General features: G+C 41.2%; 2 protein-coding genes and 1 long non-coding RNA gene across 3 annotated transcripts; all 3 read right to left on the bottom strand.

Annotated features, from left to right (window-relative positions):
• Positions 1–107: 107 nt before the first annotated feature.
• Positions 108–10,469, bottom strand: LOC134465464 (DET1- and DDB1-associated protein 1-like). The gene is made up of 5 exons (XM_063219133.1): positions 9,995–10,469; positions 9,519–9,599; positions 2,701–2,752; positions 2,341–2,402; positions 108–1,871 (listed from the first exon to the last, which is right to left on the bottom strand). Exons 1-5 carry the CDS (start codon positions 10,001–10,003, stop codon positions 1,767–1,769), a joined length of 309 nt encoding a protein of 102 aa, XP_063075203.1. The 5' UTR covers positions 10,004–10,469; the 3' UTR covers positions 108–1,766.
• A 462-nt stretch (positions 10,470–10,931) lies between these two features.
• On the bottom strand, positions 10,932–14,000 carry mrpl34 (mitochondrial ribosomal protein L34). Its single transcript, XM_063220324.1, has 2 exons — positions 13,837–14,000; positions 10,932–11,444 (listed from the first exon to the last, which is right to left on the bottom strand). Exons 1-2 carry the CDS (start codon positions 13,887–13,889, stop codon positions 11,126–11,128), a joined length of 372 nt encoding a protein of 123 aa, XP_063076394.1. The 5' UTR covers positions 13,890–14,000; the 3' UTR covers positions 10,932–11,125.
• Positions 14,001–15,338: 1,338 nt separating this feature from the next.
• On the bottom strand, positions 15,339–20,731 carry LOC134466428 (uncharacterized). The gene is made up of 5 exons (XR_010038299.1): positions 20,702–20,731; positions 17,975–18,029; positions 17,497–17,578; positions 16,496–16,545; positions 15,339–15,664 (listed from the first exon to the last, which is right to left on the bottom strand). It is a non-coding gene; the product is annotated as an uncharacterized LOC134466428 (long non-coding RNA).
• Positions 20,732–26,471: the final 5,740 nt, after the last annotated feature.

Raw genomic sequence — 26,471 nt, 5'->3', positions numbered from 1 at the left:
AACAGCAAAAGGTCATTGCAATTCAAAGGAAAGCTCCTGAATGCACGTCTGAATTAGTCCATTTACGTTAAGGTTGAAATATGGCTCTACAAGAAAGACACACAGAGTAGGAATTCAATCCAAAGGTTTAATTCACAAAGAACTTTACAACGTATGATACACCTGCAATTGAACATCTTTGGCATAGACCCTGCCATCTGTACAGGTCTCAGAGCATCTAGACCCAATATCTGGCAGGAGTAGAGCCAACTGTCTGGGAATTGGGGCAGAGGGGGCATTGTGCTGTCGTCTCCAAAAGCAGCACAGTTTGCGTGTTAGGTCAGCCACTACATCACAGGAATATACATTAAGGGGCGAAAGCGATGGTCAAACAAGAGATGCAGCACTAGTCTTCAACGTAGAAGACAAAACGAGTAGAATGTACCTCCTTTGGGGTAACTGGCAGACATGTAAACATTTCAAAATGCAAAAACCAGAATCACACAGCACTGAGATATCACAGAGAAGCTAAGCGGTGTTAATTTTTTTTAGTCCATCTCAATGCCTTTAAAAACACACATGGTATTGCTATGGACGATTAAAATAACAAGTGAACTTAATGTTATTTTACAGAACCTTGAACCTTCCACTGTTATAATGCCAATTGTAAGACAAGAATTTAAGTAGGAGCTTTTTTTCTTGTCCGTTTTCATCAAAGGCCTGGCAAAGTCACATGTTTTTTTCTGAGCAGTATTGACAGATAGAAGTGAAAATGTACTACCATAAGCATTTTTTGGCATTGGCAATGCTTTCCTACACCACTAAAATTTTAGAGTGTATATCAAAGTGAAGTGTCACCAGACTTCAACTTGATTTGTTAGGGATTCTTGCCATAAATTCATGCACAAAAACAAAAAGGCTTGAATGAGGCCATTTCTTAAAACGTCTACTCAGCATTACATTATACCGGTACTTCATATTTATAACCAAAAATTATTGAGAAATGACTCCTGTAATAAGGCTCTTGAGCTGTATTGCGAACATGGTATCTTTCACTCAATGACCAGAACATGCAATGAATGAAAAAAAAAAACCTTAAGTAAACCTAATCGAGACATCTTCACTGCTTGATACCCAATAGCATGTCTGCAAGAAGAACATAATTCTTAACTCTAGCATTTTACTTCCCTTTTATGGAAGCCAAGTTGAACATCAGTTGAATTAATTACTGAACAAATTTAATTAATCCATACCTCCAGGGTGTTAACCAGACATTGCTGGTCCTGTAAATAAAATTCCCAACTCTGACCAAAAATGAAAATCAGGTCAGTTATTCAGTCGTCTGAAATGCGGGTGTGACTATGTTTTGAGTAGATTAGTAGGTTCGAATCTGGTATCCACCTTATAATCAATGGGTTCAATGGTGGTGTCATTACTATTTGGGCAGCAGTTGCTTGCTAGTGCTAAATTCTTCAGAATAAAAATGCAGTGGGAGCATAACAAGCATTGAAATGGGTAGGGTAATAAGGTGACTAGGACTTCAGGGGATGACCACATTCATCCCAAAATTAATAAATTATTAACATATAACAGGGGAAGTGAGTGTGATGAGTTGCACTTAAAGAAACAGAAATACAGTCCAACCAAGAAATAAAATAAGTTTCACAACATGTGGGATAAAGCAAGTGTGACTTTATCAATGGCCTTTACCAGCTGTCTTGGTCTGTGTCTGTGCTTGTTTATCTCTGAAGAGTCACATGATGTTTAATACTGAAACGTAAAAGGTTTTATGACTCCTCATTCATTTCACGGCTTCCAGTCCGAGCAATTTTCCTGGGAGGTGCAGGATTCTCGCCTTCACTTTGCTCCTGTTCCCGTTTCTTGGCTGCATTCTGCCGGAAAACAAGGAGTTAAAGGATAACTTCTGCCAATTTCGACATGCAGTTGTAATGCTCACACTACCCTGGAATTGTCAGTACCTGATTTTTTTTTTCTTCAGCCTTTTCCAAGATTCTGGTCATTGTAATGGGGGCAGTTTGTTGACATTTTAAAAAAACATCTTGATTTATTCCAAATAGCATCCAAAAGGTTATGCAACATCAGCAGACAACTAGCAAACAGTGATATCTTTTGGAATAATATTTAGTAGGCCTATATTAAGAAAGTTTTAATGTAAACAAAGTATACCCCCATTAGAATAGCTCAGATCTCAGAAAGGGCTGAGCTGAAAAATGCAGCATCACCGGGTACTGACAAGTCAAGGGTAGCGTGACCAACACAACAGCATATTGAAATTGGCTGAAGTGCTCCTTAAACACATACCCAAAACCAAATTAAGACCAGATTAAAATGTTTACTTACCTTCTTGTCCCATTGCTGATGAAGGTATCGCAATAAAATGTTTGTTTTCTCTGTGACAATGACTGTCAAAACAAAGGCAAATGCAGGCATCAGCCAAGTGCTTACAGCCATCCTGAGGATGTGAATGCTCTGAAATCATTGCGAGCGACACATAATTTTGGTACTTCCAAATAAATATGGAGGTTCAAAAACAAGAGGAACATTTCAAATGTGTACATTTCAGAATCTTGGAATGACATACTTTCGAAAGCCCACATAGATGCATATTTAGTTTAGCTGGAATGTGTTTTCACAAATATTAAAAACGTACTCAAAGTATATGATTTGTATGATGTAGATATGGAGCCATAAACCACTTACTCTGCTCCGACGGAAACTCGCATGTTGGTAGATAGACAGAGGGTCTCCTGTTCTGAAGTACAGAGAACGGTTTAAGTAAGGGAAAAATACATAATGATTATGAAGCAGGTCATCATGAAAAAGTCAATACCCCACAAGCAAAAAGTGAGAACTTTCTTTCATTCTTTCAAAGTGAGAACTTTCATTCTCATTAATTGCCCCAGATTGTTATATCACCATCATTTTTGATATACAGCATAGGCCAGAGGTTTGGACACACTCTCTCATTTATCTTTATTTTCCTGGATTTTTACAGTACATTGGAGATTTTCACAGAGGGCATGAAAACTGTGCATGAACACATATACAGTTATGTGCTTGACAAAAAATATCAATTCTAGCAGTTATTTAGCAGTGATATCAACTGTCTATCCACCTGACGTCAACATGACGACAACTGATGGTCCCACACTTCAGCTTATTTTTACTCTACAGTATTTTCAAGAAAAACCACAGAGTCTGTCAAGTCAATCTTAATTGGGCACAAATGTCACCCAATAACTCATCAGAACAGTAGAACCAGTAAAAAGTGAAAGTGGAACCCCCTGCAGATTCTGTCAAACACAAGTGACTTGTCCAAGTAACAGGCTGGTAAGATCAACTGACTCAATATCAGATAAAGAAAATGTTTGTAAAATACTTGTATTAAATGCCTAGAAAGAGGTTTGAACATCTTAAAATTCTAGTTCTACAATTCTAGTGAATTATAGGATGACGCTTGTGTTCAATTAAGATTGACTTGACAGACTAGGTGTATTTTACTTAAAAATATACAAATAATAAGCTTATTGAAACGTGTGGGACCATCAGTTTTGTCATGTTGACGTCAGGTGGATAGACAGCTGACATCAATGTTGGACAAGTTGAAACGTTGTATGACCTGGATAATTTTTCAAAGCGGAGCTACAGTGTGCTTCAGACTTCAGACTACAGTGTGCTTCAGACTTCTACTCTTTCCACTATCAGATGTGCCTTTATCCTGCACCTGGCCTCAGAGAGGTGGGATATGCATACTCTTACTCTTATGAACACTCCGTGAAAATCTACAATGTACTGTAAATAGCCAGGAAAAGAAAGGCATTGAATGGGAAGGTGTGTCCAAACTTTTGGTTTATATTATATTTTACCAAAAAGGTAACCAAGACAAGTTTAGGCTGGGTCTAATATTGGGATAGGTGTAGAAATATAAATTATATAAATAAATCGCACAATGCAATTGATATTTATACTTTCATCAGCTTCCTGTCACAAATGTAAGTTACTTCAATGAAGTTCACTCCTATAAACAGTGTTGGGAGTAACTACAGTATATCACGAAAGTGAATACACCCCTCACAGTTTTTCAGATTTTTGAGTATATCTTTTCATAGGAAAGCATTACAGAAAGTTTACTTTGACACAATGATTAGTGACCTTTTAACAACTTATTTAACTGCTTAAATTTCTTTTTCACTCAGAAAAAAAACAAAATACAGTCATTAATGTTTGAACATGTACTCACAAAAGTGAGTACACCCCAGATGAAAGTCCGGTAGAGAAGGGGCTGTGTTTGCTCGAATCGTCTCGAAATGAAACGGGATGAAAAGGGATGAAATGGGAGGTCATCAGTGTACGTTTCAACCTTTCTTCGCATTGAATTGTAACATTTTGAGTCTGCATCTGGCTTAAATACATTGGTGTGATATTTGAATGCAATCCTATGGAGAATATCATGATCTGCTTCAGTAGTCACAGTGCATGTTGACATGAATGTTTCTTTTAGGTGTATTTCAAATTACCAATGTTGACAGCATCAATGCATCCCCAAACCATGTCAGTCCCACTACCATGCTTGGATTTTGATAGGATACACTGGTTTTGTAAAACTCACTTGTTTACCATCACAAATGCTTGACACCATCATCAAGTATATTTGTTTATCTTGGTCTCTTCAGATCACACGACATGGTTCCAGTGATCCATATCCTTGGTCTGTTCATCTCTCTTGAGACCAAGATAAACAAATGTGCTTTAGATGGTGTCAAGCATGTGTGGTGGTAAACAAGTGAGTTTTACAAAAAAGTGTATCCTCTCAATAGCCAAGCATGGTAGTGGGACTGACATGGTTTGGGGATGCATGAATGCTGTCAACATTGGCAATCTGAAATACACCTAAAAGAAACATGCATGTCAACATGCACTGTGACTACTGAAGCAGATCAAGATATTCTCCATAGGATTGCATTCAAATCTCACACCAATCTATTTAAGCCAGATGCAGACTCAAAATGTAAAAGTTCAATGCAAAGAAAGGTTGAAATCTCTACCGGATTTTAATCTGGGGTGTACTCACTTTTGTGAGTACATGTTCAAACATTAATGGCTGTATTTTGTTTTTTTCTGAGTGAAAAAGAAATTTAAGCGGTTAAATAAGCTGTTAAAAGGTCACTAATCATTGTGTCAAAGTGAAATTTCTGTAATGCTTTCCTATGAAAAGATATACTCAAAAATCTGAAAAACTGTGAGGGGTGTATTCACTTTCGTGATATACTGTAGTTACAGAAGTAATTAACTACTGTAATGCATTACTTTTTGATGTAACTAAGTAACGTAAGGCATTACAAGAGAAACCAGCTGTAATATATACTAGTTACAAATGCAAGTAATTAAGTTACAATACGTTTTACTGTAACTTGGATGTTAATGGTGTTTAGTGTGGTGGGTCAGAAAGAAGCTATTCCTGAACCTGCTACTTTATAGTCTGCAGCATGCTGCATGCCTGGATAGGAGGTGAAATAGTCATGATTCATGAGCTTGATTTACACGGTGCGAAATCCATATCAAGTTATTTTGGTGAGATTAATTTAAGTAATTCAAAAGTAATACAATGCCATTACATTTTAAATATAGTAATATCGTAGTGTAAGGTATTATTTTGAAAGGCAGTAACATGTAATAGTGGAGCAGCTACAAGGCCAATATGGCAAGAATCGTGCAAATTATGATACAAGCATGAAATTTGGCAGGTATGTGCTTAAGACCCTTACAATCAAATCTACCCGATTTGCCACTTGAAATGGCGGCCATTTTCCAAGATGGCCGCCAATAAAGACCCCAAAAGTTGATTTATTGCAAAGAATTGACATATAAAATTATGATACAAGCATGAAATTCAACATGTTTCTGCTCAAGACCAGCATAATTAAATCTACCTGATTTGCCACGTGAAATGTCGGCCATTTTCCAAGATGGCCGCCAAAGAATACCTCAGAAATTGATTTTTTGCACAGAATTGACCAAACAAATTGTGATACAAGGATAAAATTCAACATGTTTGTATACAAGACCAATTGCATTAAATCCACCTGATTTGCCACTTGAAATGGCGGCCATTTTCCAAGATGGCCGCCAAAAAAGACCCTAGAAATTGATTTATTGCACCAAATTGATCAAGCAAATTATGATACACGCATGAAATTCAGCATATATGTGATCAAGACCAGTAAAATCAAATCCACCTGATTTGCCACTTGAAATGGCGGCCATTTTCCAAGATGGCCGCCAAAATGACCCCAGAAATTGATTTATTGGACCAAATTGACCAAGCAAATTATGATACACACATGAAATTCAGCATACAAGACCAATACAATCAAATCCACCTGATTTGCTACTTAAAATGGATGGTGGCCATTTTCCAAGATGGCGTCCAAAAAGACCATTGAAATTGATTTGTTGTATAGAATTCCAAATGTGGTCTAAATTGGCCTTAATTCAGATAATGAGGAATACAGATGTGTCCTCCAATGACAAATCAGCCCTTATAGCATACTAATAATATGTTGATAACATTCCAATAACTGCTAATGACATGCTAATAATGCAATGACAATGTGGTAATAATATGCTAATTCATGGTTTTATCGATGTTGCTCTTATATAATGTGGCAATGTTGCTCTAACGTGGTGATAGCATGGTAATAGCTATAATGGCAGTTCTCGATGCCGATGGAGGGTGGTGTGTGATGATGCCTCAACAGCTCAACAGCTCAACATTGGGTTATTTATTTTGGATTTTTCTGGCATCAACATAGCTACATCCTGATGAGAACAGCCTAAGTGAACAAGCACATAGAATCCCAGATTCATGAACAACAACACTGGTTTATTCAGTTTTACCCAATGGCCTAATGGCTTATAACACAGACAGTTTTGATTTTTGCTCGATCACTGCGCTATGAGAGGATTCAAACCGCCTTCAATACAAGGAGTAAACTATATGTGTCTGTTGCCTTGTAGCTACACAGCTACACAGACTCAACGACAATGGAAATGAAACATGTAATAAACGTCAACCTGTATTTTTGATTGCACTAGCCACCGCGGTAGTTTGGAAGTGACTCATTGTCGAGAACAGGTCGCACAAAGCAGAATGAACTATGGAAACACTATTTACTGTACCGATATAACCTCAGCATCGTAACTTGCAAGTGCACGTGTTGTCTTTGGTTCGTGTAAATAAATGAAGCTACAAAGCATGAGGAACTTATTTAATGAACTGAACATCTCACAGTCCGTAGCCCAGTGAAGGTTAGAGCAAGGAAGTAGGCCTAGCTGTTTGTTCACGAGCAAAGAGCAGCCTGGTCGAGAGGACCAATCACTGCCGTTAACCGTGTAGCTGTCTGCGGGCAGTCACATTTTCAGGTGCACACCAAGTGACGGCAGAGGGGGTAAAAATAACTGCGTGGCTGTCTGCATCATCGTACAAACAACTTTGATTCTGAGCATAAACCAGGCTTTAGCCCTACGCCTTTCCCCTTTCCCCTCCGTTTTGCGTGTTCATAGGCATAGGGCTGTCTGAATTCACGTTAAGAGAGAGGGGTAGGGGTAAGGGGCTTTCTACCCCTTCCAGAGGCAGACTTCAAATGGAGGGTAAGACCTATTTCCCCCAAATGCATTGTGAATGCCTCTAAAAAAAGGTTGGCATCCACAAAAGCACGCAAAAATAAGTATTTTATGTAATTCATTTTTACTGTTGTAATAATTGTTGTTAAACATTGTCTCAATGGGTAATTTTATCCAGGAAACATGCATGAAAAAATGGCTATTAATGTCTACTTATGCATGGAAGTTGTGAAGGACTTGCGAGGGTCATGCAACACTGTTGTCCTTTTTTATTTTTTTTGCCCGAGTGATTACAAGCAATAATTTTGGTTTAACCATAGAGAGGCTGGTTTTTTAATGCTATGGGTGTCATTACGGGATTGTTGAAGGGATGTCTCAATTCGTAGGGGTTGCGTTTCATGGTTTGAAGGGACGAGGGGGCAAGGGGAAGGCATAGGGGTAGGGGTGTTAAAACATCACAGTGTGCAAAATGAGTGTTGTACAAATTGACAGTGCACAGTTTCATTTGAGAAGGAATTCAAAGACAGACAGTGCATCTTAGCCTCGCGAGCCATCCTACGTACTTCCGCCAAAGGATTGGCTCCACTACGGTAGTCTGTCCGTGCTTCTCTGTGGAGTGCCTGGAGCAGTAGGATTTGTTATGAGGTCAAGGGGGCATTTGTTCACAAAAGGTTGAGAACCACTGCTATAGCTATTCTAGCCCCCTATAGTGTTTTAGTTCTTTTATCAATTTCTTCTCTGTGTCTGTGTAGGATAATTCCCCCTGTAATACACTAACACCTCCTGCCATATTACCGTAAATTTCCAAGTGGTAAATCAGAAAGATTTGATTTTATTGCTCTGTAGCACACACAAACAAAATTAGAAATTGGTATCATAATTTTCCGCGCTAAATTCAATCTTTTTGGTGCCCATATTGAGAAATGGCTGCCATTTCAAGTGGTAAATCAGGTACATTTTATTGTATAGTTTAGCACAGTTACACAAAATTTCATACTTGTATAATAACTTGCTTGGTCAACTGTGAGCAAAAATCAATATCTATTGTATGATATCTATGGTCAAATCTATGGTATTTTTGGCGGACATCTTGAAAAATGGCCACCATTTCAAGAGGCAAATCAGGTGGATTTGATTACATTGGTCATCTGCACATTTATGACGAACTTCATGCCTACATTGTAATTTGATTGATCAATTCTGTGCAATAAATCAATTTCTGAGATCTTGGCAGCCATCTTGGAAAATGGCCACTATTTCAGGTGGCAAATCAGGTAGCTTTAATTGCATTGGTCTTGAGCTCATGCATGTCAAATTTCATGCTTGTATCATAATTTGCTATGTCAATTCTATGCCATTCATCAATTATTGAGGTATTTTTGGCGGCCATCTTGGAAAATGGCCACCATTTAAAGTGGCAAATCAGGTGGATTTTATTTCATTGGTCTTGAGCACATACATGTTGAATTTCTTGCTTGTATCATGATTTGCTTTATGAATTCTGTGCAATATATCAATTTCTGAGATCTTCTTTAGCGGCCATCTTGGGAAATGGCCACCATTTCAAGTGGCAAATCAAGTAGATTTAATTATGTTGGTGCTGAGCACATACATGTTCAATTTCATGATAGTATCATAATTTTATATGTCAATTCTATGCAATAAATCAATATCTGAGCTCTTTTTTGGCGGCCATCTTGGAAAATGGCCGCCATTTCACGTGGCAAATCGGGTAGATTTGATTGTATGGATCTAAAGGACATACCTGCCAAATTTCACGCTTGTATCATAATTTGCACGATTTTTCCCGTAGCCGCTCCACTATAATCTGTAATGCATTCCTGGTTTTGAGTAACTTACACTGTCTGTGAACAGCACCCATCATCAACACTTACCGATGTTTTACACACGGAATCTGAATGAAACTTGCTGAAGTTGCTTTTGTTATAGACTGGCAGTCCTTTCAAAAAATCCGCCTGAGGAAAAAAAAGATAGGAAAATAATGCATAGTTGGACCTCACATGAGACGCTTAACTTTTTGTCAAAACGGTTCCAGTGCCAAAACATTTCTAACCAGTGACTGACTTATCGTACTGCCCTTTTCACTTCAGATTTTTGGGCAGATACGTTTTACTAGTCAGACGGGTAGCCTACTCTGGTGCAGGGGAAAGCAAATTGATCTCTAAACCCGATTTAGCTGTCCATGATCAGTCTTCCAAGCAAATCTTAAGACGTAAACAACGTTTGCTACATTGGCCACCAGAAAACAGTATATGCGTTAACGTTAGCCTACCTGTTCTCATGTTCACACTCCGAACAGCTGTTCAGCAATATCCACATAATGATTCGCAGATATGTCATGTTAACTTACCTTATCCATGACTCTTTCTTTCTTAACGTTGTGGAAGAAGCTGGTTATATTAGTTGCCAAAGAAGCCAGCTAGCATGTATAACGACTGCTAGCTAACGTTATCTAACGTCAAAACGCCACATTTGTTCGTATCCTCTTACAATATCCGTCACACCCTAAGAAAAGGCAAAGCCTTTGACGTTCATCAAATGACAGCTGAACAGCTTATTTTACACACTGCGTAAGAATGAAGCTATCGACGGTGGCTACCATAATATTAGCTTGGCAGCAACTTATTGGCTCATTCGAGACGTGGTTATTCCTGCAACAACAGAAATGTAACCGAACGTCGGAACTTCAGGAAGAACGCGTTACATCAAGTATCAATTAATTGTATCCAGCAGGTATTAACTTGGATTATAACATTGTTACTTCACACATAACATACTGTGTTACATAGTTACTTCAGCGCGAAGAGAACACTGGCACTGGGAGACAAAACTTCGCGAGAGGATATCATTTAGACTACGGAAACCGCGAAGGGACGAAAAGCACTCGTTTTCTCTCGCTTTTGCTGTTTTGTGATGATAACGGCTCTGTTGTTAATCCTTTTGAGAGGGGATGGTGGATTTCAGTGTTCTCGGTTAACCGGCCTTTTAAACAGTGTGATTTGTGCACAGAGTCGTGTTACTAAAGCACGGTGCAAATGTCTGTTTACATATTTAAAACCCCCCTGCATCTTAGAAACTGTATGTCAGTGTGAGTGAGGGGGGAGACACTGCTGCATAGGCCTACATGTAGATGGCGTGCAAACAAGTAATATGACATTTTATGCAATATATGTACATGCGTAGTCGACATGGTGCTGGATACCTTCGTTTGCTCTGAGATCCTTAAAGTATTTCTACTACTCACCTCACAAATATTTACCAAAAACCATGCACATCACCAAAAATGGTTCTCTCTCAAACACCAGCTGGTTTTATTTTACATGTTTGTCTGTATTAACACATGAGAAAGAAATCATTGCACATTTTGGGGTATTTGTTTCATACCCAAAATATATGATTTAACAACGTGACCAGACATTCAGAAAACAATGAAATAATTTGCCAAATAGTCAACAAAAAAAACAGAATGTTGCCATAAATGTCAGTGAGTGAGAGATTTTCGTCCTTTTAGCATTCTTCTCAAAATCACTTCAATTCCTCCTTGTGTGCTGATCCTTTTCAACCAGCCATGGGTTCTTTTACGTTTAATGTTTTTAGGTTGGTATTCAGTGCCTCTCTTCACAGTGCGGATCTGCTGATGGTGCCAAGTGGGTTGCTTGTAGACCGGGCCACCCTGGAGTTTTGCGAAGGGTAATCCACTGGAGCAGACCCTCTGCTCCTTTCCGACATGTAGATGTGACCATCTACACAAAGTTTGTTGTAGGGAAGGATGCAGTGGTGAGGATTTTCCAACAGTGCCACTGTAACAACAGAAAAAACAAGCATTAACGAAAATGAAGCCTAGACATACAGCTACGGAAAAAATTAAGAGGCCACATACACATTACCAGTTTTTCTGGTCTTACTACTTTAGCATAAGGGTCATTTCACGTGAAATCAGACACTTTGGGACCCGACCGACCCGGATTTCAATCATACTTGGTGTGCCTTTTTAGTAGCAAGGTAGCACCCCAGAACTGCATTGGTTTGAATCTGACACTGATATTAAGGGAGAAACAGACTAGGAAAGGTTCACATATGAGGGTAGGACACTATACATTCAGCCTTGAATATATCAGTCAGTGTTAGTCACAAAAAGATGCCTGTGGTGTTGTTTGAAAGCTCTTTTCTGGCTCTACATATTACACAATCAGCTTGGAATACATGATGGCAACTGGTGGCTATAATGTGTTGAGGAATGTATGCCGAGCACTGGAGAGGTGAAACTGAACTTCCTGCATCCTCATGGACCATCTCCATCCTTCACTTTTCCCTTCAGAGGAGATACACTTGTCATGGATCATCAGGATGTGCTTCTGGTAGTGGAACCTGTAACTGCAACGGGACGTACTTATACATTATCTACAAAAGACACAGCTGCTGCTTCAAATGTACTAGTAGAGTACAAAATGAGAGTGTAGCCATTGATTATCTCTTTAAAGTACGGTAAAGGAAGATGGCACAGGTACACAGAGAAGGAATGTTCAAACATTCACACATCATCATTTGGTGTGTATAAATGGACATCTGCCTTAGTTTCTGAAACCTGGGACCATGGACACTGACAATTTTTGTTTTGTTTTTGTTTTGTCATGTGATGCTACTATGGTATTACCATATTATTAGTAAGTGGTCTGTATGATGCGATATTTGTGAGTCAAATTCTCTCTTCAATGAATAACGAACCAAACACCAGCATTTGAGGTGTTGCTCATGACATTGCCGGCTACGTTTGGACAAGGAACTGGACATTTTAAAATATAGCTTTTTTAGATATTCAATTTTTAATTTTTCAATTTATCATAATTCATATTCTGAGAGTTGTTGTATTCCAAGCTGATTGTGTCATATGTAGAGCCAGAAAAGAGCTTTCAAACTACACCACAGGCATATTTTTGTGACTAACACTGACTGATATATTCAAGGCTGAATGTAGGCCTATAGTGTCCTACCCTCACATGTGAACCTTTCCTAGTCTGTTTCTCCCTTAATATAAATTTCAGTAAAATGAACATTGTTGTTTCATCCTATAAACTACTGGCAACATTTCCTCCGAATTTTGAATGAAAATAAATACTGTCATTTAGAGCATGCATTTGCAGAAAGTTACAAATGGTCAAAATAACATAAAAGATGCAATGTTTTCAACCCTAAAAAAAATCCAAAGAAAACAAAATGGCATTCACCATAAAACAACATAGGCCTAATGGTAATGTGTTAACTTAGGATGAGTTCAGAAATCAATATTTGGTAGAATAACCATGGATTTTAATCACAGCTGTCATACATCTTGGGATGCTCTCCACCAGTCTTTCACATCATTCTTGAATTATTTAATTCCACCCCGGTGCAAAGATTTAAGTTGCTGAACTTTGTTTGAAGGCTTGTGACCACCTCTCTTCCTTTTGATCACATTTCAGGGGTTTTCCATGGGACTCAGCCCTGGAGATTGGGCTGGCCACGATTGTTATGGACGTATTGATCTGGAGGTCCTCCATTCACAGATTGATTGACCAAGCTGCGTGGCTTGGAGCTTGGTATAGCCTAATAGCAGAACAACTGGTAATTTCGAGGTGGTCTCAATTTTTGCCGTGGCTGCATTCCCAAGCTTGACAATGAAAATGTCAATTAAAAGGGTGTTTATTGTATGCCGATTCCTCATGAGTCACTGTATTATGAATACATGAATGAATGAATGTGCTTCAATTTCAGCTGGTTCTGCAGGCCTAATAATACCAATACCACACTTTCATGGAGTGCAATGTGGTGGACACAAAACATTGCAGTCGAAAAACAAAACAAAAAACACATTCTTCCGTAAGGCCTAATAATACTGGTAACGTAGCCCATGTACATGGCCATGCTTTATCAATGTCGTGAAAGAACATTGTGGACATTGAGGCTACCACCCGACTATATGAAACCAGAGGACTAAATGGTCAGACTGTCAAAATGTGTTAGTCTACAATTTCCTGTGGTTTACACTAATTTAGATATGATTTGGCAACAGCACTATTAAGAAATATAAATCCTGAGAGTCACGTTATTTGTTACATGCTGGCAGATTTGCTGTGGACCACTGAGCAGTTGGTGTGGACCAAGAGATAGTAGGCTGCTGTAGTAGTACACCATCAAAACAGAAGGTGAACTTACCGCAAAATGTTCAGTGCACTAAATCGGACAATCGCTGAGTTAATAATGTTCATTGTGGCTTTCGTTTTTGCCGATTTGGCAGAAATCAACAAATTCACCCTGGCACGTCTCACGCCAATGTCACCATCCTTTCCAACTTCTTCCGCGGTTTACAGTTGATAAGAGAATGGTACGCTACTGGCCCCTACTGGGCAGGGGTGTGTTATCAACCGACAAAGAGGTTCAAGTATGTCTGGCTGCGGACTGTAGCGCCATATCCCTCTCTATATCCCTGTCGGCCATCTTGGCCCAGGCAGCCCATCCATGTCCCTGTCGGCCATCTTGGCCCAGGCAGTCAATGCAATCATGTTGTACGGTTAAAAACCCATCTCCCTGTCGGCCATCTCGACTAAGAATCGTTAAAACTACCATGGGACATTTATTGATGCATTTAACTGACGGTTATTGTATTGCAGGATTTTGTTTAAGAGTCTGTTAAAATCCACTAATCAGCAAAATAGGCCTACTTAAACATTAATATTTTACTTTTTTTTGTTTAAATCATGACAAGTTTAGTGTACACAAGTCCTACAATGTTCAGTCTTTAAAATTCACGGCAAAGAACCTTGAAATAATGAGTATTGTTGCACTTACCTTTGATTAATCACATAGGCTGCATGTTAAACTTAGATAACCCAAATATAAACATAAAATGCATCTTTCTTTGATTTAAACTTGTCATGATAACAAAGGGCGCCCAAACATCCACAACTCCCGGTAGATAGGTCTACTTCTAGCAGATATTACTGTTTAAAGACTTAGCCAAATGGAAAAGACAAGGGAAGGCCAAAGTAGCCTATGTTTTCAATTGGTTCAATTAAATCAAATTTGTTTATTAGACAAACACAGTTTTAAATCCACCGAAGACGGACCAGGACAATCAAACAAAACAAAAAAAACACAAAAATAAACTTTTAATTAAAATATGAATAATTACATATGTGCAGACATTTAACTATGTGCACTCTCAGCCTCTGAAGCATCTTATTTGTTAAGATAAGAAAGCAAACACAATACTAAATGAAAACAACTGAAGTATAAACGTGTACATAAATAAAACATTTACTACACATTTCCAAGAGTGGCTGTTATTCTGATATCATCCAGGAAGACCGTAATGGTGAGATTAGAAAAGAACATTTTCTCAACTGGAGTTGTTTTGGAGTGTGTGGGAGAGTCAAAGGAAATGTTGGGAGTGTGTGTGTGTGTGTGGGTGGGTGTGTGTTTGTTTGTTTATGAGTGTTAGCCGTTGTAAATCGAATACAAACCCACAGGCTCAACTAGCTTATTAGGTACTGATCTAAACACTGTTGCACTGAAATGCTGACAATATTTTGGTAATAACAATTAATTCGCCTCGCATCTTTGTTTCAGTTGGCCAAGTGGTTGCTTACCGCAACACCACTAGGTGTGCGCAAGTTCATTGCACTGCCAGACACAGACCTTGCTGACAATATTTTGGTAATAACAATTAATTCGCCTCGCATCTTTGTTTCAGTTGGCCAAGTGGTTGCTTACCGCAACACCACTAGGTGTGCGCAAGTTCATTGCACTGCCAGACACAGACCTTGATACCAAAACTTTAGGGAAAGTGTCAGTGTTAGGGTGGGCACATGTTGCCAGTACGGCCTGGCAGTCCTTCGAGAAGTCCTCCATGTCCTCTTGTATTTCGAAGTCGAACACAAAGGGCTCCATGTCCACCTCCACTCCTCTACCCGTCCTTTCAACCCTTATTGGTCAGCAGTCACTGCACAGCCTGGTGGATGTCCGTCAACAGCAGGAGCTCATTCTAAAACAAAACCATTCAAGATGTGTTAATTGTAGACACATACTGTGTCTCAGAGGGCACACTTGTGCACCTCAGGCACTAGGTTTCAGTGTGTATGGCAGATTGCAGGGACCTCGAACTCAGGCCCGGGGGGCAAATCTGGCCCGCTGAGTCCTTTTATTCGGCCCACAAAGTCATTTCAAATGTGCATTACAGTTGGCCCACACACCATTAATGTATAGTGTATGAAAATGAAATTTGGTGTCACAGGAATATAAGTGGGCACAGGCCAATGGAACAGCTCACACTAATATGCAGCTCAATATTTGCAGTAGTGGAATGCATTGGCACTGCCCTTACAATTCGATTACGATTCAGGAGGTAACGTGCATACTTTTTCAATACATTGATCACTTGGCCATACTGTTCAACAGTCTGCTTTCTACGGCATAGACCTACGGCACGACTCTGCTATGAACTAGGTCAGGTGGCTACTGTTGCATGAATCACTGGTGTATGAAAAAACTGTGATAAAACGGTGAATAAACAAAGATTTTTTTTTGTATCAAAATGGTATCACTAAAGAAAAATACCTTGTTTTTCCAAAAATAATACCTTTTGAGGAAATGTACAACTTTTAATGCCATTAAATTTTGGCTTTTTAATTTATCACCTTTTAATACTTTTTACAACCCTGCATACACCCCGAGTAGTGGAATGCATTGGCACTGCCCTTACAATTCGATTACGATTCGTGCATACTTTTTCAATACATTGATCACTTGGTTGCATTACGATACTTCACTAGGTTGCATTACTCCTTCATACTATGCAAATGCTGCAACTGATCACCTTGATCTTGTGATTGCTTTGGGTGAGGGCTGGGCAGAGTGGCAGGCTGGCTGCGGAGAGAGGATAAAAAAAGAGAGAAAAAGTTAAAGACGCGATGGAAAAGTCCAATCGTCATTATGACACCGCACACATTGAAATGACATTAATGCTGCAGCCCAGTTGGTGCCCCAGGGGAGCATTGCAGCAGAATGGTACCATGTGCAGGGTGGGAAATGGGGAGAATAATAATTGTTAATAATCACCCTCTCCACTTTGGCAGGTTGGGAATAAAACTGACAACATTCAGGGTACAAATCTGACTCTAACTTACCCATGACTGTTTATCCTTTAGACTAAGTAATTAAAGGACCAGTTTAGTCAAATTCAACATGCAGTTGTAATGCCCACACTACCCTGGACTTGTCAGTACCTGTGGTTTTTTTCTTCTTCAGCCATTTCCAAGATCCTGGTCATTGTAATGGGGGCAGCGCTTTGTTTACATTTCAAAAAAACATTTTTATTTATTCCCAAAAACATCCAAAAGGTTGTACAACATCAGCAGACAACTAGCAAACAGCAATACCGTTTGGGAAAATATTTGGAGTAGGCCTATGTTAATTTTGTTTAAAACGTAAACAAACTCTGCCCCCATTAGAATAGCTCATGTCTCGGAAAGGGCTGAGTCAAAAAATGTGGCATCACCGGGTACTAACAAGTCAAGGGTAGTGTGAGCGATACAACAGCATATTGAAACTGACTGAACTGGTCCTTTAAGAATTAAATAATCTTATTTGTGGTTAGGAAGTGTATATGGGTTTAAGAAAGAATTACATTAATTTTATTTCATGGGTAAGCCCATCTTATTCAGGTGTTTGTCTCACACCAGAAGTGTGGACTGGTTATGGAGATTTTATGGGAATGTACATGTTGTGCAGTTGGGTGGCATCATTGGCAAGGTAGTCATTTCACTTCATACATAAATAAATAAATACATGCATAATATAAAATAAAATATTTATTACCAGACAGTCTTACAACGTTTCTCCACTGTATTACCAGGCAATGAATGAGGGATAACCATGTCAAGCCTCACTGCAGTGGTTTCTGTAAATAAATGACAGACATTTGAGTTAATAGATGTATACTGTGATAACAAGAAAATAATAGGAATGACAGGTTTGACAACTTAAGACAAGGTTAGACAGCATAAGCAAGGTTCTCTCATCACGTTTAGACGAGAGTCTCTCACATCACGAAAGAGCCTAAAGCTACCCCTTCTCCCTCCCAGCGTGTTTATCAGGCGGTGTATTTTTCATTTTACAGAACATACTTCATCTAGTGCTAAACAATATCAACAAAGGCCATCAGAGGACTGCATACGACAAGACAATGCTAGAGCTCTAGTAGATTCCGCCTTAGCTTTTCGTGCTTTCTGGCATTCAAGCAGACTGGCATTGCATCTTCTTAACATTGAAACTTCAAATAAGAAACACTACACACCTGTTCAGACGCACAAAGCACATCAGTGGGATTTGCCAGGCACTCTCATCTACTCCTGAAAAGGCAATGATACAAGAAAATGCTTGAGACATACTCCAACAACAGTATATGTGCAGTAGTGGAATGCATTGCCACTACCCTTACAATTCGATTACGATTCACATACCTGCCAACCTTTACAAAAAATTTTGAGTAGCAACTTATCGCGGCGCGGCAATTCACGGCGCAACAACTTGGCATGGCAAAGCAACGGGGCCGCCGGCGGGCCCATCTGAGAGACTACTTTGTTTTGCATAGTCTGCCCCACACCTACTGCCAAATGTCAACAGGGAAGATATGAGATACTTCATTCAGGGAGGGGGTGTAGGGGTCCTCCCCAGAAAAAAAAATGCTTTTCTTAGATGCAATTTCCTGCATTTTAATGCATTTTAGCCTAACATCCCGTGTATCTGGCAAATAGTTTATCTTACTCTTCACAGTACTTTGAACTACCATAATTTATTAAACTTTCATGGAAGATGGTTTTTTTTTTTTTTGTTTCACACCATAACAACAATAAAATGCTATGATACAGTGTGCTGGAATCCAGGCCTCTAAATTAACTTTATTGATCACCAGCCAATATGGCTGTTAATCTTACTAGTCAAACATACCACCAGTCTGGCTAGTAAGTGGCTATTAAGTTATCCTATGTACCAGCCAAACAGAGCATTTGGTCACTTGGGGGTGTTAAGGAGCTGGAATTGAGTATGAAATCGAAGCATTTGCTAATTATTTTTTTGGCTGTAGAAGGTACATGTAGGAAAATGTATAATTTGATTATATAATACCGAAGCATTTCAGTGATTTGTATGAACAAAAAGTTGAATTGTAATGATCCTTACATCATCTCCCCCAATATTAATAAATGGTGATGTTGTCACCTACTGTGAAGAAGCATCAGCAGTAGAGAAAAAGATAAAGACAAGTGTTATCTAAGCTAGGATAATATCAAGTTAATATTATTACCTTGGGGGCTAACATCAAAATCACACTTGCATTCATTCAGTACAAAATGCGTCATGTAGTGGCCCTACTGAGGTACGGGGGCTAATGGCCATTGCTCTTGGAACTTCCACGGTAACTTTTGAGCGCTTCTTTTTTACTTCTCTGCATAATAGTAGGCCTATCTACCCTCATCTGCCGCCATGAGTTGGCTATTGTTCACTGTTAGGCACATATATGATAGGAGAATTGATTTTATTAATATATTGCCTTACGTGATTACGGATAGTAGTCGTGGAGTGATGCATAATAACGCACGACCCGTTACACCTGTTCACAGAATGGGCCACGATTCAGGGGGGAACAGTATTCCTGTACGGTGTCATGGTAGGTTTTACGGATGTACTCCGAGCACAACCGTTAGAACTATCGCTTTATTTTCCCGAGTTAAATGATCCCACGCAAAGGGAAACCGAATTTAGTTTGCTGCTAATCTGCTAATTTATAGCGCAGTCATCGACACATTTTCTCATTCGGAAGTAATCTCGTTTTGGTCCAATATCAAAACAAGCAACAACATATTGCCGTCAAATATGGCGAAACATTGGGTGAACCATTACGGCAGACCTCGGCCTTTATTTATTTTCATAAGTTTACGGATTTAGCAACTGGACGCAATTCACTATTCCCATACCGGCTACCTTCCTCAAAGCCCATTTACCTTTGAAACGGTGATTTTGACGGTGCTCACTTGTAAAACTACAGCGACAGTACCAAGATGGATAATACATGATGACAGGAGGAGGACACTTGTGTCAGAGATTATAGGAGTATTATATTACCCAGTCTCTCTGCTTGTGTGATTTCGAAGTAAACTTTCTATCGGCAGCTGATGCCTCGACTCGAGAGGAGCGCAGCACAACAAATGAAGACCTCTAAACTAGCGCACTGATTGGTCAATACCCCCCCCCACACACACACACACACTTGCTGGCCAATGGAAAGGCCAGCGCGAGACAATTGCAAGCAGAGCCATATCTACGGCTCTGTCTGGTTGCAAGTCTACAGAGCAAATTAAGGGCCCATGAACACACTTTGCTATTGGTTTTTCTCGTATTTTGAAGTGACAGCACCGTAGTTTGATGTCAAAATCCGTATCTGCTACACAAAATGCGTAATGGTCGGCAGGTATGGATTCAGGAGGTAACGCTTCATTTCAAATCGATTCAGTCCGATTGTACGATGCATTGCAATGCATTACATTTCTACTGAAAGCATTGCACATTTTTATCTGTCATGAGGCAGTACAAGCAGTCAGACACTGAACAACATTTTATTGGCTGCTGTGTGTCCTGCAATCCTCCCGTTTTCAATGCTTGAAGTGCTTTCATTTAATGTAAAGTTCATTTACTCCAGAAATGCCCACAGAAGTAATTGAAACATTAAAAAATATGCCGCATCAATTTGGGCATTTTCCTAATTGATTATTGTTGACATCACTAATGTGCAGGCACATTTGAAATGTCATATATGGGTAAAGAGGGTGTGTGAAATTGAAGTGCATACACACCGAATTTGGCCCTCAGGCAATGACTTTGACACCCCTGGCATATTGGTTATGCACTGGAACATTGTGCTCAAAGTGCATAGGTGCGCCATCTGAGACACAGCGATACTGTATAACACGTCACACTGAATTACTATTAATAAGTATAAGGGCCAAATGGAGTTTGGTATGCATACTTTTTGAATACATTGATCACTTGGTTGCGTTACTCCTTCATACTATGCAAATGCTGCAACTGATCACATTCATCTTGTGATGTTTTTGGGTGAGGGCTGGGCAGGGTGGCAGGCTGGCTGCTTGAGAGGATTAGAAAAAGACAGAAAAAGTTAAAGACGCGATGGAAAAGTCCAATCGTCATTATGACACTGCACACATTGAAATTACACTAATGCTGCAGCCTAGTTGGTGCCCCAGGGGAGCATTGCAGCAGAATGGTACCATGCGCAGGGTGGGGAATGGGGAGAGCACTTGTTAATAAACACCCTCTCCAATTTAGCAGGTTGGGAATTGAACTGACAACACTCAGGGTACAAATCTGACTCAAACTTACCCATGACTGTTTCCTTTAGTCTAAATAATTAAGAATTAAATAAGCTTATTTGTGGTAAGGAAGTGTATGGGTTTAAGAAAGAATGGCATTTAATTTATTGTATGGGTAAGCCCATCTTATTCAGGCGTTAGTCTCACACCAGAAGTGTGGACTGGTTATGGAGATGTTATGGGAATGTACATGTTGTGCAGTTGGGTGGCATCTTTAGCATGGTAGTAATTTCACTTCATAAATAAATAAATAAATTTCACCGGTGTAAATAAATACATGCAGATAATAAAATAAAATAATTGCCAGACAGTCTTATAAAAGTTCTTCCACTGTATTACCAGGCAATGAATGAGGAATAATCATGTCAAGCCTCACTGCAGTGGTTTCTGTAAATAAATGACAGAAATTTGTGTTAATAGATTTATACTGTGATGACAAGAAAATACTAGGAATGACAGGTTTGACATGACAACCTAAGACAAGGTTAGGCAGCGTACCGGTAAGCAAGGTTCTCTCATCACGTTTAAACGAGTGTCTCACATCACGAAAGAGTAAAGCTACCCCTTCTCCCTCCCAGCGTGTTTATCAGGCGGTGTATTTTTCATTTTACAGAACATACTTCATCTAGTGCTAAACAATATCAACAAAGGTCATCAGAGGACTGCATACGACAAGAGAATGCTAGAGCTCTAGTAGTTCTTTTTCTAACTTCGCTCGGTGTTTCACTATGGGATACGCTTGGGCGTGACCATCTATGGAAGCTCCAATGACATTACGTCTGTCAAAGACAGACAGTCGACGCAGTCGGGCTCCGCCCGCTTGGGGTGTCTACCCCCGTCGACACGCTGAGTCCAGCATTCTCGCTTTCTTCCCGTGAAGATCTACTACAAGCTCCTCGCACCTGCCAAGGCTGTGCTCGCTTAACCGTTCACAGACGGACCGTCCAGGACCCCGTCGCCGAACGCGACCGCGGCCGGTAAGTGCTATATTGTTTGCCTTCGTCAAGAAGTGCATTGAAGGTTTGCAGTTAAGTCAGCTTACTTTCCAACTCAAGTGAAGTGTCCGCGTCGTGGCGAACTTCAAGTTTAGCATGGCGGGCTACCTAACCCACCTAGCTACCTAACTTCAGCTTAGCCTGATTTAGCTACCTCTACCTCCACCGAGCACTCGGGTGCCGGTGATAACTTATTAATGGTAAGCTACACCGTACAACAGGGAGCGAGAACGCCTTACTCGCTACTCTGTTTGACCAGTTTTCTGTTTGTAACCCACCGCATGTAAACCCACTCGGCGGGAAACAAGTTGCTAGCTTCGATCTGTAGCTACAAGTTTAGCATGGCGGGCTACCTAACCCACCTAGCTACCTAACTTCAGCTTAGCCTGATTTAGCTACCTCTACCTCCACCCAGCACTCGAGTGCCGGTGATAACTTATTAATGGTAAGCTACACCTTACAACAGGGAGCGAGAACGCCTCACTCGCTACTCTGTTTGACTATTTTAATCTGTTTTCTGTTGGTAACCCACCGCATGTAAACCCACTCGGCGGGAAACAAGTTGCTAGCTTCGATCTGTAGCTACCCCGCACGTGCGGCTAATCTGCTAACACTGGTGTTAACTGAAGTAATCACTTGTTATGACGAGTTCTTCGAGTAACACTACTCTCCTCTCTCTTTTATTCTGAAAGATGCTTCAGGCATTTCCCCCGCCATAGGGAAGAGTGAAAACAAAGAGTGAAGAGCCCGTTGCCTCCCGTGTCGGCGTCACGCAGCCCACCATGGCGGGCTGAGAATCCCAGGTCTGCATGGAACCCTACCATGCACATGCAACGGTTGCAGGCCGCCATACCTGCACCACTGCGTGGACAATACCAGAGGGAATTCGGGAGCGGAGGCTGAATGTGGTGATCGTCACTAACAGCCCCCATGCACAAGTCAGACTCAGTGGATACCATGCCACCCGAGGACGACCCCAGCTTAGGCTACCCCCTCTCACAGGGAGCAGGAGGATACCCAAGCATAAAGCACAATATCAGGGACATCACGTCGCTGCCCCCTCGACCCCAACAGGGTGGGCGACCTATCCTGCAGTAATCAAGGCCCCCCAGTGACCATGCTGACTCGGCGGCCCTCTGCTCAGGATGCAGGAGACAAGGAAAGGGACCAGCAACACTGCCCCCCAACCCCCCCTCCCTCCTCAAGTCCAACCTGGCCACCCCTCCCAGCAGTCCTGGCCTGTCTGAGAGATGGCCCCCTGTCACTGGAAGCCTCACAAGTATTCCAAATGTGCCCTAACCGACGGGCTGTGTCGACTATGTCCAACATCGCTCTCCCCTGCAAGAGAGACTGATAGGTGGGCGAGCCGGTCCGATTGCTCTCTGATGCTGTCACCAGGTCCAGACGGACACGACAAAACAGACACTCAGGCATCATCTACACGATGCACCAAGGGCCCGGCGCTGTGCTGGTGAAGATGAGGGAGACAAGGTCTCGGCAGGCAGAAGGAGGATGCTCTCTGGGCGAGCCTGACACACAAGCCGCCCCCAGGCCCCAACCTCCCAGACAGGTCAACACTGCCAAGGTAGTCATCCTATGGAGAGAGAGGCCATAGCCTGCACCCTAAGGGCTAGAACGGTCAGAAGCTCAAGGTGCTTCAACCCAGAACAGAGGCCCAAACTGTCCAAACGGCCTACAGGACCCAGTGGCGGACCTGACAGCCCAGACTCACTTGTTCCCACGTCCTCGCCCACAGCGGAGAGGAAGATGGAGAAAAGGTTATGTCTTACAGGTGTTCAAAATCTGAAACTGCAGACAAAGTGTCACCAAGCACAAATCACACCCAATCTCAGTGTCCAGTAAATATACATTATTCGCACCTAGGCCGTGGGCCAAAGGCGAATCTGTTGATACAAAATAAACGCCAATGCTACACAGAGGGTAATTTCACCAAACTGTTCAGTATACCAAGGTGTTCAGTATACAAAGATCTTTATCTTCCCGGCAAGGGCCAGGAACGATTTGGTCAACACATAAGATGCACATAATGCATGAGAGCGGTCTCATCTCACTAAGGTGTTAAGTAGACTAAGGTCATTCGCACCAAGGCAGGGCCAAGGGCGAATTTTATTAACACAATATACACACATTGTGTCTCACCAGACTAAAGTGTTAAGTAAACAAAGGTCATTCGCATCTAGGTAGGGGCCTAGTGCGAATTGTTTTAACACATAACAATGTTAACATGTTATAAACATGCACACTTGCATCTCACCAGACTAAAGTGTTCAGTAAACAAGGGTCATTCGCATCTGGGCAAGAGCCAAGGGCGAAATTGTTACTACATAACTTACACAAGTAATGCAAAGCAGTAGCCTCTGTCTCACCAGACTAAACTGCTCAGTAAACAATTATCATTTGCATCCAGGCAGGGGCCAAGGGTGAAATTGTTAACATTATGCACACAGGGGATACTATCACAGTAGTCTCAGCAGTGTTAAGGGAACAAATATCCCTCGCACCCAGGCGAGGGGCAGATTTGGTAACACAAAAGTGGCTCCCCTTGCAGCCTAGGGGTAGCCTCAACAGACCAGTGTGCTTTAAAATAAATAAAGAATGCCATCCCCATCCATGCCTTGGGCCAAGGACGGAGTTGTTATTGAGAAGTCACACACGAGGTGTACAAGTACAATGTACTGACACCAGAAATCTCTCTCAAAAATAAATACGGTACATAAATAAAAAAGGGGTGCACCACTGTCATAACACCACCAGGGCGCACCATTTCCCCTTTATTGGCAGCGGAGACATAGCAGAGATCTCTCCGGTGACGCTACTAGTGTGCGTCACGTCACGGCTGCGTGGGTAACGTGACTAACGTCATATAAGAGCGACGGGTCATGCTCATCCATGACGTACAGTACACAAACGCAACACTACTTTATTCCACTGTAAGTGGATAAAGAACTTCTGTTGATCACAAAACCACCTAGGTTCAGTGGAACACTAATTTAAGGTCAGTAGACTGAGTTCTCGAGTTACGAACGAAGAGATCCCTTCTTTTCTACTCTAAGGAGCCGTCATGGGCTCTGTTCAACATACTGCGCGATCTCAGCTGGAAAGCGCATTTTACAGACCGTCTTATAAAACAGGTATGCCACAATCGCATACATCTGACAACAAGGTGCTTTGTCAATCATATCATCGTCTCGATTTTGGGGTTGTCACAAGAGTTACAGCAGATGATCTTATCACAAGGCTGTAGCCTGTCTGAAATCAGAATGTGTATTATGAGTTTCGCCGCCACGGCAAAACATACAGCATCTCGCTGCCTCAACCGGCGATTGAGGACGGCGTTAGCCCCTCTGACAGGCTTGGGATCAGAATACTGTAATTAAGACAATTTCCCCTATTGCTCCCTCTCGAAGGAGTCAGCATTAGATTCCAGGACGGCGCTAAAGCATCGAGTGAATTTGGGTTCAACAAGTCACCGTTAGTAGTAGTCAGACAAGGTCTAGACTACAGTTGGTGTAACGGCATCCGCTATTACGGTAGCGAGAGGTGTCTCTCTATGATGAAGGGCTTTTACAGTAAAGCTTACTGGCCACGTTGTTCATGCAGTGGTTTCACCATCGCACGTCCAGGGCGACCATATACATTAAGTGTTCTGGGCCCTGAAACATTTCCAAAACGATGTAGGTGGTTGAGGAAACTATTGATGGGTCACAGTTTCTGTTAAGTCTGCAGAACAGGGCCAAGGGGAACATCCTCTCTACTCTCAAACATCGGCTTGTGTGGAGCAGGGGTTGGTGCAGGTTTTTGCTATCTTTACACCTTGTAAGGAAACACACAGTGCCCTCTATTCCTCCTGGGCATAAAAGATGCACTAGATTGCTATGGGCAAAACACCCTGCTCTATGCATTCACACCAATAAGCATAATAACCCCCACACTGGTCAGAGTCAGGCAACAGAGCCTGCTACTGATTTTGTTGGCCCAATTATGTCACCCTATGGGGGCACGATTGTGTAAGGTTGTTCGGAGGGTCCTCAGGGGCCCCACCTCTACTGAGAGATCCTCTCAGACAAGAAGCGATATTTATAATTCACACCTACACAGGCTGGTCCGGTAGGCTCATTCTGTGAGAGGTAGAATTCAGACGCAGTCGCCCTCTCCCAGCAGTCACCGAGACTGTACTAGGGGCGACAGCAGCATACACACTTCATACTTGGTCATAAATGGCGTGTGTTCAAGGTATGGGGCACACGGAGACACTTCTCCCTAACGCCCTGTTGTTCAGCTTCTTAGCTTCCTACGGGATCTTTTACACAGGGTTAAAGTCTTTCCCAATAGGAAAGTTTACCTTGCTGCATTTTCAGCCAGCCACTTAAGTTTTGAGTACAAGCCAGCA

The sequence above is a fragment of the Engraulis encrasicolus genome, chromosome 16 (assembly GCF_034702125.1).
Source record: "Engraulis encrasicolus isolate BLACKSEA-1 chromosome 16, IST_EnEncr_1.0, whole genome shotgun sequence".
Taxonomy (NCBI): Eukaryota; Metazoa; Chordata; class Actinopteri; order Clupeiformes; family Engraulidae; genus Engraulis; species Engraulis encrasicolus.
The sequence above is the reverse complement of the archived record's forward strand: the minus strand, read 5'-3'. Positions and strand labels throughout refer to the sequence as shown.

Excerpts from the sequence above, each read along its gene's own strand:
- LOC134465464 (XM_063219133.1), bottom strand. Across the intron at positions 2,753-9,518 it reads ATTCCGTGTGTAAAACATCG|AACAGGAGACCCTCTGTCTA; the intron begins GTAAGTGTTGAT and ends TCTGTACTTCAG. Across the intron at positions 1,872-2,340 it reads ATCAGCAATGGGACAAGAAG|AATGCAGCCAAGAAACGGGA; the intron begins GTAAGTAAACAT and ends GTTTTCCGGCAG.
- mrpl34 (XM_063220324.1), bottom strand. The coding sequence starts at position 13,889 with ATGAACATTATTAACTCAGCGATTGTCCGATTTAGTGCACTGAACATT. Across the intron at positions 11,445-13,836 it reads AGTGCACTGAACATTTTGCG|TGGCACTGTTGGAAAATCCT; the intron begins GTAAGTTCACCT and ends CTGTTGTTACAG.